This window comes from Lepidochelys kempii, chromosome 9 (assembly GCF_965140265.1).
Source record: "Lepidochelys kempii isolate rLepKem1 chromosome 9, rLepKem1.hap2, whole genome shotgun sequence".
In the NCBI taxonomy this organism is placed as follows: domain Eukaryota; kingdom Metazoa; phylum Chordata; order Testudines; family Cheloniidae; genus Lepidochelys; species Lepidochelys kempii.
In genome coordinates, this window is record NC_133264.1 from 78,842,804 (window position 1) to 78,857,037 (window position 14,234).

At 40.0% G+C, this 14,234-nt stretch overlaps 1 protein-coding gene across 1 annotated transcript; it reads right to left on the reverse strand.

The window, feature by feature from the left end:
• Positions 1–203: 203 nt before the first annotated feature.
• On the reverse strand, positions 204–12,981 carry YIPF6 (Yip1 domain family member 6). The gene is made up of 7 exons (XM_073360991.1): positions 12,826–12,981; positions 11,564–11,692; positions 10,794–10,872; positions 10,336–10,378; positions 7,327–7,452; positions 7,052–7,209; positions 204–6,362 (listed from the first exon to the last, which is right to left on the reverse strand). The coding sequence occupies exons 1-7, from the start codon at positions 12,979–12,981 to the stop codon at positions 6,244–6,246; spliced, it is 810 nt and encodes a 269-aa protein (XP_073217092.1). The 3' UTR covers positions 204–6,243.
• Positions 12,982–14,234: the final 1,253 nt, after the last annotated feature.

Below are 14,234 nucleotides of genomic sequence, written 5' to 3' on the forward strand. Positions count from 1 at the left end.
TAATTTCTTTGTAAAGGTAATGCTGCCCCCCTGTGGCCACTTGGGCAAGAATGACAGGTTTCAGAGTAACAGCCGTGTTAGTCTGTATTCGCAAAAAGAAAAGGAGTACTTGTGGCACCTTAGAGACTAACCAATTTATTTGAGCATAAGCTTTCTAGTCTCTAAGGTGCCACAAGTACTCCTTTTCTTTTTGGGCAAGAATATTTTTCAAGTAAATCAGATTTGACATTAACAGCATGGTACATTTTGGAGGGCAAGTAGCTAACCACTGCTTATTTAACACTGATAATCCACATATAGGCATGGCAGCACAGCAAGTAGGAAGCACATCAAGAAGGTAATATGTTTAGAGAGTGAAAAATGTGATTGTGTTGTTTCCCTAGTGCTAGCTCCCCAACAAGTGTGACTGGTACTTGGAATAGCATTTGCACTTTGTAACCTGAGGATAAACCACTACAGGTATTATATAAGTACACCTTTAGGTAGCTGGCTCAAATCCAAGCCAGGCTGGAGTAGCTGAAAGTCCTCATCCGGTTATTATTACCTGCCAGGTCTTTGCAGGCTAATAAGTAAGCACATGCTATTGTTACTTCCTCCTAGTTTAATACCTGATTCAAACACAGTAGCGATTAGACATATATGCATGTTTTGTGCCTGTTGCATGACCATTAACAACAGTTAGCCCCTCAGGAAGTAAGTAGTTCTTTGGCTGAAGGAATACAGCTCTTAAAAAGGTAATTTAGTTCCATATACAATTTTATCTGCTTGGAAGGGAGGTTACTACAGGGCTAATCAATGCAGTAAGGAGATTCAGCATGAAGAGTGGGTTACCTATGCCTTGTAACATCGCCTGTCTGTACAATCATGCAGTAAGAAATATCACTAATAGAAATGTGCATCTAAGAGATTATTAATCTTTTAAAACCCGATATGGATGAATTCATTCCCAAGTCTTTCATTAGAAATATGGGTAACACCAAATAATAGCTCAGTAAGTTATACTAAAAAGCAGGAGTTCTACAGTACCAAACAGGGTCACATTACGACAAAAAGTTTCGAGTGGAAAAGCTCCCTCACTGCCCATGTCTTGAGAGACCACACATTAGTGTTGGTATGTTTTCAAGTGAATAAGGGACAACAGCAAATTACTCCTGCAAGATAACTGAAATTAGGTTATTTGTTTCCTGATGTTCATACTGGTAGGGACCATGATCAGCTGCATTCAGGGACACTGAAAGTTTAGTAACCCTTTCACCTGAAGAAGCCTATGTGAGTGGACAGGTGTGAGAGGGGCACAGATTAAGCAGGAGCAGAGCCAGTATGGATCAGGATCAGATGGGAGTACAATTATTAAACCAACCCACAGAAGTGTTAACAGAGTGCCCTAATGGGAGCTGTGTTCCTCCCCTAATATAGGAGGTTTTTAGTACAGTGAATAGGATAAGTCCTGCTAGGACTTTTTCTCCCCTGCTTTGCACCTTGGTGTGTATACATGTGAAAACGGGGTGCAAAATACTACCATGTCAGAATTCACGAGTTACTTATACCCATGGGAGCATTTTACAAGCACAAAACCCAAGCCAATGGAGAAAGAAGAAGTGCTTCTTTCCCCATCCTTCCTTAATTCAGACCATCTTCCCTGAAGACCACATAAAACTCATGTTCCTTTGGACAAAGGCTGGATAGGATTTCCTTCAGAGCCTGTCACAAGAATGCTCTCGGCCCAACAGGTAGCTGCTGTGTTCCCTCCCAGGTCCTGATAGCTCAGGTTGCATAATGCTTACCATAAAGACTGTCCAAGTTGGTATTTAAAAAAATATTAGAGAGAACTGCCAGCTAACATAGATCCTAGAGTGCAGTCAGCAGTACAGCACATACACTACTTTCAAACCACACACAGTGTCCTTTTCAGTATTTTAATATATTACTTTAAAATTTAACAAATAATTTACATGTTCTCTTTTTCACAGGTCCAGTAGGTATAAGGGAAGAAGACTGAACTCCATTCAGATTCAAAGGGGTTTTCAAAACGTACAAGTGACACTGCCAAAGTTTGAGTGGGAAAGAATACCGGTTTATGCATCAGAAGAGCATCTGCTTTCACTACAGAAAAATTATACATTTCATTAAGGCAAAAAGTCTACTCTACTCCCCACACCCTGACCTTCCCCTCTCCCCATCACCAGCGTTAAAATGGAAAGAGAGACACTGTTCCCCTTGGTAAGTAAGACAGCAAATGACCATATGCATCCTCAAACCATAAACAAATAAATATTGTGCTTATATGGATTAACTGTACACATTCTTTTGGAGGAATACAAAGATATAAGCCAGATACAATGGCTATATGATTTACAATCAGATAAGCATGTTGAAAGTAGATTTAGAACCACTCAATATATGTTACCACGGACTACTCATACAATGCTGCAATTTTGAAGGAACATAGTCAACTGGAATTAGTTTCTAAAGATAAATTAGAAGTAGGGGCAGGTGTTAAACCTGCCCACATTTGTGATTTTAGAGTTACATTTTCCTATTTTAAAATCCTTGACCTCCACCCAAATGCTGTGGAAACAATCAATTTAAACAGCGGTAAGCTAACTGTACACAAAATGCTGTCAAATTTTATTCAGCTACAGTCATATTTGTACCTGCTGTTAATAACAGAAAAGGCTTCAGACAGAAGTGTGATTTTTTTCAGTTGCTGGTATCCCTTTAAGTGTGTCCCCAAACCTCCCAAAGAGAAGAATTGCTGCACAAACATAAAATTTCAATCATAACATTTTGTGAACAATACATGGAGTGCAAATCTTGTCTCTCCATCTGACAGATGAACATCTGTAGCTGAGTGCTTTAGCTGTCCACATATTAGTACGGAAACATTTTATCAGTAGGAACTTCAGGTTACCCATAACTATTTTAGGTGTATTTTAACTACAGCAAACATGAGTAATGTGTGCGTCTTGGATAAGTCACTCCAGAACACATACATTTCGGACATCACAATCAAACTCTTAAGATGGAAAGTCCTCAGGCTATAGTAATATCTTTGATCTATAATCAGTCAAGTTCCTGTTCACAAGAATCATAGAAAATTAGACTAATTTTAGCTTCTAGCTTTTATGAATTGAAATAAAAATCAACAGAAAGGAGCAATTGTGGATCCATACAACTTGATGCCCATATTCAGGGCTGCTTGCCTTCTCAGCATATTTTTTCATAAGATAAGGCTTTGTTTACAAAAAGGGTTAGACTTTCCAAAATACAAACATTTCCCTTCCTCCTCCAATAGGCCAAGACAGATATGCAGACAAGCTTCTTCAGAACAGAAGATAATGCTGTACAGAGAATTGTTTTTAAAGGGTTTTTTGTTTTTTTTTTGCATACTTGAAATACACTGGTATCATCAGGGGAATTTTAGTGCAGTTGGGTGGATTTACTGAAACAATGAACTGTAGCAACTAGAAGCAGTGATGGTTTTAAAAAAAAAAATGTTGGTTTATTCAACTGGAAGCATGAAATTTCAGAATATATACAGTTCCTCACCTGCATCCTGTTGTACACGGCTATAGACTTTAAGGAGTTATGCTTTCTAAGCAGGTGTATCTGAATTTATAGACTTTACTGCTTTGAAAGGGAGCAGTTTCCACACTAAAGGAATTACTGCTACCAGCCAAAAGTTACACCTTCACTGTATAACTGGAACATTTTCCCCTACCCCTTTTCACGTTAACGAAAAACCCTACAATGGCTACTTTTAAATGATTAAATCAACAAAAATAACCCTCCTCCTCCAGTCATAACCTAAGAGCAATATATTAATTCTCATAGAGCAAGCCACCTTGAAGCTCAGAAGTAAACAAAATAAAGCATGGAGGATTTTAAATCATGCTTCTCACAACATTTGTAGTTTAAATTAAAAACTCCTCTTTCCTGACCACTGTCCCCTCTCAAGGAGATACTGATAAATTACGTTATTTATTTTAAAGAAATTCATATCTAACAGTTTAAATCATAAGAGACACTGGAAAAAAATTTCAGAAAAGACTTTCTGGAAAGTGTGCACAACTAGGTTTTAATTATGTAATTCTTACTCTTATGAACAATGCCATTGATCTCGATGAGAGTACTCATTTGAGTAGAGAAATGAGTAACTGGACCGAAAGAGTCTAATTTTAATGATCTAACAGATTTGCTATCTTTTTCACTTGCCTAAAATATTTGTTTTTAACATCTTATAAAGTGCACTTGATTTAACTGGACTGAAAAGGTGAACTGCACAGCTTTAAAAACAAATATACAAAGCCATTTCACATCCCATATCAGTAACAATTTGAGTATGAACTTAAAAATGCACCATTGCATACTTGAAATGCATACTTTAATCTGAATACTTACAGCTCCCTCAGCAGCAAATGAATATAGCATAAGAAAGGCAGTAAATGAAGCTGTCTGCTCCGCAAACTCACTGATGTCAACTATTGCAGACAGGAAGAAGCAGGAGCCCCAGGTCTTCGCAGGAAGTAACTAAATCAGTTTTCTCCACAACCTTTGTGCCCGCCAAACATGAATCAATTTCTTACAATCTACAGTCAGTGATTTGGGATCCTAAACATGTGCGTATACGAGTGTTTAGAAAGATCTGCACTTTATATTTAAAAATAAAACTAAGTATATTTACATCAAATAGGATCTGACTAGTCAATTTCAGGACTATTTTGCATCTACTACTACATAAGAAAGCATGACATTATGTTCATCTTTAGAATTAACTATATATTTGAACAGCAACTTTTCCCCCCCTACCTCCACCCCAAGTTTCGATGTTTTGCAGCTCTCCTCATGTGTTGCTTACTATGCAACACAAATAACCTCTGTGTGACTCTCAAACAGTACCTATGCCAAATGTTATCTTTGTGTATCTGTATCAGCTTCTGCAGGTGTGGAACAGGCATGTACACGTAGCACATATTTGAAGGAAGATTCCATCCCCTTTTATAAATATTCAGTCTAAATATACAGAAGTTTCATATTTCCCCCTACCAAAAGCAGGAGCCATATGCACAAAATACTAACATTTACGTGGAAATGCCATCCCTCTAAACAACCAATAAGTTACTCTAAGCAATTAAGCACCAGATCCCCATACTAGTTCAGAGCAGCCAACACCTTCACTTATGGACCATTTAATTCATTCCTCCATCCTAAATATAACAACAGGTTTGAGTCCTTGTTTTGTATGCTAATCGGCAAATGTCTCAAGTACCAAAAATTCAGTTCACTCAGTAGGAATGCATTGCAGCGATGGTACACTGCTCTCCACCTGCCCAATTCTCTGTTCAAAAGTTGTAGAGTGATAGCTGAGCAATCAGTGCCATCACCTTCAAAGTAAAGAATCTGAAGCCTTCCTCTGGACTTTGACATTCTGATTTTGTGTTACCCAAAGGGGAATTTGTAAGTGTCCAGTGCAAACACCATCTCCTTGTGAAATTGTATGGATCAGTTAGTGTCACACTAGTATTTGAGACATTTAGTTTGTATAAAATGACACACATGAAATGACTGAAGTGCATAAGTGCACAAGAGCAGTTTGCATCAGTGTGAACAGAAACAGCTCCCTTCAGACATGCTCTGACAATGAAACGAATGGAGCAAACATGCGTATTTTTGCTGAGACCTGAAATTTGATCTGAAAAGGAAAAATTATTGCCCGGGATGCACTTTGTATAGATTTCACCTCTTTGCACATCTAGGAAAGAGCCAGGATTTAGATACCCTTCTTCCCATGGGTCAGCAAATGTGTTCTATTATTCATAGGGCAATATTCAATTTTAAAGAGAACTCCAAGCATGAATGGGAATTCTGCTAAGCCAGATAGTTATTACCTAGTCTTCAGTTATCAATCTTCTTGAAGTTCCAAGATAGGATTTTATCCTCTCCATTCTCATGGAAACTGCCTTCCTTTGTCTGCATTCCTCTCTTCTCAGACTGGGCATTTTTTATTTATACTAAACAGCAGGATTAAATAAAATTCAGTAGCTGGATTTCAGTATCTTTCAAGCAACTGGCTCCTTGTATATCTCAATCTTAGAAATGATGAATTCTTCAGCTCTCTGGCTTTATCCCATAGCCTGCTTTTTTACAGTATGCAAGATCTATGCATTGGAGATAAAGCCCACAAATTAACAGCAGTATTTATGAAAACTTCCAGTTCTCTGTGCAGTCTCTGTTGATCCCTCATCACTGATGTGTAAAGGTGAGAATCATCCAGCTGATAACAAAGTAGAAGAGGAAGATGGGGTAAACAACAAGAGCCTTGCGATTTGGAGGCTGGCTGTCTGCCAGAAAGGCTGTGGATGCTGGTGACAAAGAGAGAGAACACACTTGAAATGTGCACAAAGCTAAAAGATTTTCAAACTGAATCAGAAACCAATAAATGCTGCTAAATTAGGATCTCCTGTACATTTAAAGGTGAAGGGAAAAAGAGAAGACTCCTACATTTTGTGCTGAAGACATTTCTCCCCCTCACCACTTGTATGTCTTCCTTTATCAGTTGGAAAGGAAACATTTAGAGGATGTTACATGCCAGGCAACATATTTTCAAAATAAGACTGGCACAAATACTGCAAAAATGTTTACATTAAATAAGTGTTTTCCAGTGGTATTTAACATGGGGACTTTATTTCCTGGTCTAATACTCCTATGTTGGTGTAATATACTGTTCTTCTCCTCTTCAAAAGCAACATATTATAGCAACCCTTCCTCCAGGCAAGAAATGCTAACTGCAGAGCAAATGTGAGTCCATCAACATGGCTTTGACCATGAGCATCAGCTGGGACATGGGGAAGGGCAGACTCCCTTTCACCTCAAGGGCTGAGAGTGCTGCTTCCACAAAACCTCACCAACTTAGAGAACCCAAACCATGATCTCTTCTTGACCCATGCCACCAGCAGACTGCCTGGCAGGCCCACCTTTCTTAACAGAAAAAGGACTAAACTCTTAATTCCTTTGCATCCATGATACAGTTCTGTTGCCAAAACTTCCTTACCTAGGGTTGACCAGCCAAACATAGCCATCACTACAACAAGTCGCACAATGAAGCTGACAGTCCCCGAGCTTGCTAGTAGTACCAGCCTGCACACGAGCATAGCCACTGTCAGAGGCAGGACACAGTAACCCAGGACACAAAGGCTCTGAAAAAAAGATCTAGAAGGGGGCAAAGGGAGATGGAGGAAGACAGACAAGGAAGTTGTGTCTAAGTAACAAAAATGTTAATCCACACACTAGAGCATTTTCATTGCTATTGTTCATATGGATACTCACATGGTTCCTCCAAGCAGTTTTGAGTTTAGTGTAATGACAACTGCTCCAAACCAGATGATAACAAAGACCTCAGCAAACTGGGGACCTCCATCTTCTTTACTGTCTGCTGACCCTCCCTGAAGCATCCTGAGGCAGAGAACAGAGCAAAATACTAGATGATCACAGGGCAGTAACTTTATTTCATGTTTTATTTCTAACAGCTATATTAAGCCTAAGAGATGATGACTCTCAGGTAGGTTGGAGTCAAATTTCTCTTTGTTTATTATTTATCATGTTTATAGCATGATCAGTTCTGTACAAAAGAGAAGACGACAACTCCTGCCCCATGGAGTTTATAGTGCAAGTTAGACAAACAAAGATACTTCAGTAATACAATGATGGAGGCCATACAACAGTGGATGGTCAAAGGAAGGTCATATCTTAAAGTGGTATGGAGGATTTGTTTATTTTTAAAACAGATTTGGATGCACTGCTTACTTTGAGAGATTACCAACAGATAGATTAAGAAAGGTTTTGAATGAGACAGAACTGATGTACAAAGCTAAGGAAAGTCAGAAGGGCAGCACAGAAGAAGGTATGAATGTGGTAGTAATGGACTTTGTCCCATAGATCAACAAGCACTTTCCAAAGGTGGGTTTTATTCCCATTTTACAAGTGATTTACCCAAGGAGAAACAATGAGTTAGTAGAGTTACAAGCAACAGAACTCAAGTCTCCTGATTTGGAATCCTGAGTTCTATCCACTGAACCACAAAACGAGGAAATAAAAGTGAGGCTTGGACAGATGAAACAAACGTGACCGAATTGAAAGGTATGCCATTTAAAAAAAAAAAATCATTTCTCTAAAAGATTTTACCTACAACTGTTACCGTGTAATACCCAAGATTACAACAACTGAAAGATGAGAAAAATTAGTTAATTTGCTCCACAGGTTCTTTACTTTGTGCAGTTGACAGTACTTTATGTCTAATCAATTTCTGTTTTGTTGATGTAGATCTTTTGCATTACCACTTTTTTTAAAAAAATAGGAAACTGCAACTTAAAAAAAACCCAACAAATTGGCCAGGGAGACTCAGGAGCAGGTGTAACTAGAGTAATTGGAATGAGGATCACAAAGGTTTTATTACACTGTTCTGGCAGCATAAGGATGCCTTAGTGTAAATGAGAATCTGAAGTACATATATTTAGATTACTATTACTTTACCCCTATTACTTTAGTAGCCAAGCACCTTACAATCTTTAATGTATTTATCCTCACAACATTCCTGCAAAGTAGTGAAATACTATTAACTATCTTAAGGTGGAGAAATGAGACACAGAGACTAAGTGACATGCCCAAGATCACACAAGCAAAGCAAGGAATTGAACCTGGATCTAAAGATAAAAAGGAGAGGTCAGAGATGGAAGACAGGTAACCGCCACTATTTTGGCTGTCACCAGGGACTGAACCATGGATTTCTGAAAAATTTGCAGAGTATCGTTCTGGACATTGCCTTTTACTATGTTTGTACAGTGCCTATCACAAGGGGGCCCTAATCTGGTTGAGGCTTCTAGGTGCCACTGCAATATAAATAGCAATGTCAAAACTACTTTCAATATTACTAGATGTCAAGTAGATTATGCTCTTTCAACACAGTTCGAATCTGATAGGGAATATACTGAAGACAGTATCTGATACACACTTTTTAGTTCCAGATGCCTTCAGATCATTTAAAGTAACTTACTTTGGGGGGTAAATTAATTCCTACCTCATTGGAATGAGGAAAGTAATTAGTGTTCACAATACTCTGCAGATATGAAATGCTAAGTGATGTATTCTTACAGTATTGCTACATTAAACATGTATTCTGCAGTAGGACCCAGAAGGCCTAATCCAGATTGGGGTCACATTGTGTTGTACGCCTAGCTCATACATGGTCCATACCCTGAAAAAATTACAGCCAAGATGACAAGTTAAATGAATGGAGGAAGACAGTCAACTATACACAATTTTTATGTACATGCACATTTATTTTACCATAGATAAAAAGTAAATTATCCTCATGGTGGGTTTGTTTGTTTTTTCCAACACACAACATTGGCCAGGTGAAAAGGGGAAGTGTCGATAGCTATAGCTTCCAGACCATTAGTACAACTCATGGATGACTTAGTACTGCAGCTGTATATATAAAAGGAAAAGTGATATAGTAACTAGGTTTTTTTTAGAATAGTATCCAACAGTTATACCTTATGGATCATCATTCATTGCTGCAAAAGTTAAGGATGGTGTTATTTTAACCAGGAGAATCAAAGCCTTGCTCTTGTTTGTCTTTTTATATACCCATACAGATTTAAAACTGACTGCCTTAGGGATCTATAACTCAACCATGTTGTGCAAGGTGCAAATAGAAACTTCTTCTAATATATAAGCTTGCCCCATGGGATAGTGCCTCCTGATTCAACCATGCTAACAGCATTTTAAAAGTCAAAAGAAGAGATTAAGGCTTTCGTGCTTTACAATTATGCAGCAAAATAAAAACAATTGAGCAGACTTTCAGTAGTGTAAGTTTGCTTTGGAACTGCCCTCAGTTGTATTTTGAAATGACAAATGGGTAACAAAAAAAAATATTAAACCCAGAGTTTTCATATCACATGAGTGTCTCTGTGTGGATGAGCAACAAAGCTTGCATTTCCTTTCTGGATAACGCATATAAAACGCAGAACATTTAGCCCAAAGAATACTTGCTGTACACACTAAAATCAAGAATTACCAGGACCTCTGTAGTTTTCAATATAATTTATCCCCAAGACAGCAGGGCTAGACAGGAATAATTTATTACCTACATTTACCCTAAAATCCCAAATAAAAAGAGAGGCCCTTAATAAGTTTAGGGTTTTAGAGAGTCAATTGCTCATATAAGTTTCACCATTAATATCTGTAGCACACCAGCCTAAGCACTAGAGTAACCTGACCATGACATGTCAGAAATTCCCTCCACCATTCACACATAGAAAGATAACAGGTACTTACAGTGCAAGTGACACACACAGCACCAAAGGACCCCAAAGATCCCCTGTAGAGAAAGAAACAGAATGACATCAGATACTGATGTTCAGAACAGTATCTCTCTAGCAAAAAAGAGTATTAAAGCAGCCCAGTGTACCCCTTTTCCAGTTCCCAATCCCAAAATTGTCATAGCTAACATGTGGTGTCATATACTGTATATAAAGATGCATTCAAATTAAGAACGTCTGGACTCATTCTGATAAACAGTTCACTTTAAAGAGATGTCAGTGTTGTTCCGCCTCTTCACACAACTGCCTCATTTGCTTTTGTTATTCTGTATCTTGCAGAGAAATAACATATGGCTATTCTATTTTCCAGATATTTCATTAAAGCAAAGACTTCGTCCAACCCATGCAGTGACTTTTAGGAATATTTGTCTTGTAATGTTGGTCTTCCCAAGATTTACAAAATCTGATACGTACAGTCTCTAAGGAGCGCGCTGCTCTTTTTGGGATACATGACATGCACAAATTTCTTTCCAACTGCCTTTAGATCTCGCATCTGAAACACACAAATGACATCTCTAGTACACCATTTCACAGGTATTAAAGTGTTAACAAAATGAAGGGGGAAATACTTTTGCAAGCTATAAATCATAACACAGCACTGATATTAAATCAAGAGATATTTGGGTCAAATGCTTTCTATAGCATGCCTTATAATGGTATAAAAATTAGATTCGCAGCAACCAATAACTGGATAATAGTCCCAGTGCATGAAATTAGCTAGATTCCTCTTTTCATAACATCCAGCTAATAATGTTATTTGTTTGCTGCTCCAAGAGGAGATTTCATTATCTGGCTAATTCCTCATCCCCGCTTGATGCCCTGGCAACTACAGAAATTTTCAGTGGGTCACAGAGAACAAATTTGAGGATTTTTATGTTTGTAATTCAGATTCCTTGCCCAAAAGAGTTTGTTTTGTAAAATTTTGAATTTTAAAATTTACAACCAATTACAAAGCAAGAAAACCAACATTTCTTGTGGTATTTCGCCCAAGAGATCAGAAAAACTTCATGTGTTACCACAGACACAGTAAAGCAGTTGTTTTCAACCTTCTTTCATTTGCAGACCCCAAAAAATTTCAAATGAAGGTGCAGACCCCTTTGGAAATTTTAGACATAGGCTGCGGACCCCCAAGGGTCCACAGCCCACAAGTTGAAAACCACTGCAGTAAGGGATACAAAACTCACAATAGTATCTTTAACAGGTTCATCCAATGTGGAGTAGTCTTCATCAGGGGAGTGAGATCCAACAGGAACTGTGATCTCCCCTTCCACTGGAATGTCTTCTGATATTGACACATCTGAGAGACCTGCAAACTAATCAGTTTTTTAAACGTTTTTTTAATACGGAAAATAGCTGATGTTTGCCTAGGAATTTTTGTGCAGAGTATAAAGAGAGTAATGAGCAATCTACTTTACAAAAAGAATATTTAAATAAGTATTCTAGTAGCAGCCTCCCTATTTCAAACAATTCACAACTAAGAGGCAAGCCACAATGTGTGAGCAGGAGGGACCATAATTACAATCAAAGGTTATTTTCTTCTCCTATCAATAAATCCCAAGTACTCCCTCCCGTTACCTTATGACTTGTGTTTGTCCTTATTTACACTGTAAGCTCTCTGGGTCAGGCTACAAGATTTGTCTATGTCCTGTAAAGAGCTGTGTACATTGATGGTGCTATATAATTTTATAATATTGACAGCAATGCATTTATCACAGCAGGAAAGCAGGGACCACTGTGAAGTGAACAATATACACATATCCATATCCCTAACATATACTACAGAGATGAAGCACCAAATGAAAGTGTATGTGGTGAATAATACATTTCTCCACCACCAACAGCAGTAACAGGATTTTTACACCTATTGTTGAATGATGCAAGCAAATAAGGAGTAGCCTGGTCTGCTCTGAAGGGAAGCCTGTTCAGGAGAGCCTATAAAGGGATCTGCAAAGTGCCCGAGGAAAGTTTCTAAAATAACACTATTGCTGTGCTTGACTCTAGCATCTATCATGGGTGTGGGGGAGAAGAGTGGTAATTATTTAAGCCTTCCCCCTCATCCCCTCTACGCCCATGAGTTAGTGCAACTGTCTCCAAGTTACAGGTGAAGAAACTGAGGCACGGAAAAACAGAGTAGCTTTCCCAAGGTCTCTCAGAAAGTCAGTGGCAGAAATGGGAAACACACCTGCCCCATTCGAACCACTGGACTCCTCTTTCCCCCAATCCCAGGACAAACCCCAGGAATCCATGAGCCATCCACAACCTCTAGACCCTCCCCCTCAGCTCAACCACTGAGCTGAACCCCACGCCCCAGCCAGGAACAGAACCCAGGAGTCCGGGCACCCCCCTTCTCAGCTCTGGCCCCTCCACCCAGGCGTGGCGATGCTGGGTCTCCCCCATACCTCCCACCGCCGGGAGGGGTCGGGCCACGCCCCGACTCCTTTCTTACCAGCGGTTTCGCAGCTCCCCCAGACCTACTCTCCTCTGCCTCCGCCATCTTGGCCCCGCTACCCCGGCTGCTGTTGATGCGACGTGGAGACGGATCCACTACGTCATCGGTCCGCGCAGCGCGCGTAGAGATTACGTCACTCGCCCGAGTATCCATGGCAACGCCGGACCCAGCTGGCGGAACCGCCCAGACTTAAAAGGACAGACGCAGCCGACTCAAGTGGGGGAAGGGGACAGAGCGCAGAGCCTCAGCTCTTAAAGGGCCACACGCACCCTCACAAAGGAGAGTTCTCAGTCTCTGGCATTAACCCCCCCCCCGCCACACACACAAACAAACACACACACACACATTCAGGGGCACGATCCCCGCATGGAGGGTCTGCAGGGAAGCTGTCTATAGGCACATGCAATGCAAGGTACCCTTGGGTCCCCCACTCTAATCTGGGATTCTCAGAGCCCTACCTCTGTGGGGCCCTTTGCAGGTCACAAGCCAGCTGGATGTCCTGCCTGCCCGAGAGGGGAAGGCAGCTCACTCATCCCTGTGCACACTCTTCCCATTTCGGATACAGCACTGGGGGGACTGCCATCTATCTGGGGTCCGAGTGTCCCGCAGGGGAGAGCAGAGAAAGTGGGGGTGCCTTGGAATCGGGGCAGGCAGCTTGGCACGCAACAGCAATGCCATACTCTATGCTGGATGAGGTGTGTCAGGATGAAATGACCCACACATCAGCAAGAGCTGGGGTTGAGAAGGACATAGTGGAAAGATTCATGCCTTGTATTATCCACCCAGCTATTTCGAGTGCCCGTCACCGCAGCATCCCACCCACATAAGTGATTTTCTCCGACCCTCATAAGTGTCTCTGGCTTCCTAAGTCTTTATATAGGTTATAGAGAATTCCCTAATGGCGGCTCTTTCTTGAAAGCTGATCTGGAAGGCCTCCGTCTCTAGGGATAAGAGACATTCAGGTTCCACAATCCTTTGACCTTGACCTCTGTTCTGTGTCAGCCCTCAGTCGGATCAATTAATACCAGTTATGGTGGTGGTTGTTTGTGATGTGGACACATGTTCCCTAGGATTTGGGCTCAGACCAATCAAAAATATTACAGAGATTTTAAAGTTGTTTGGATGTTTAAAAATATGTAAATAAATGGACAAACCCTGTCAATAAAAATAAGTTTCCACATTGCTTTATCCTCTATAATCAAATAATCATGCTCAAAGAGTGGGTTGAGAGATTTGTGCTCAAATTTTGGCTAGTAGGCTACAAGTGAAGATGTGTCATTTGTCTAGTCCCAATTCATGCATATTACTAAAACAGAATTTGTCTTGATTAATAGTCTCTGTGAAGTGTAAGATTGGCACAAGAACATCAGGAAATCTGCATGTCTGGAGAGGTGCCTTGGAAGAGC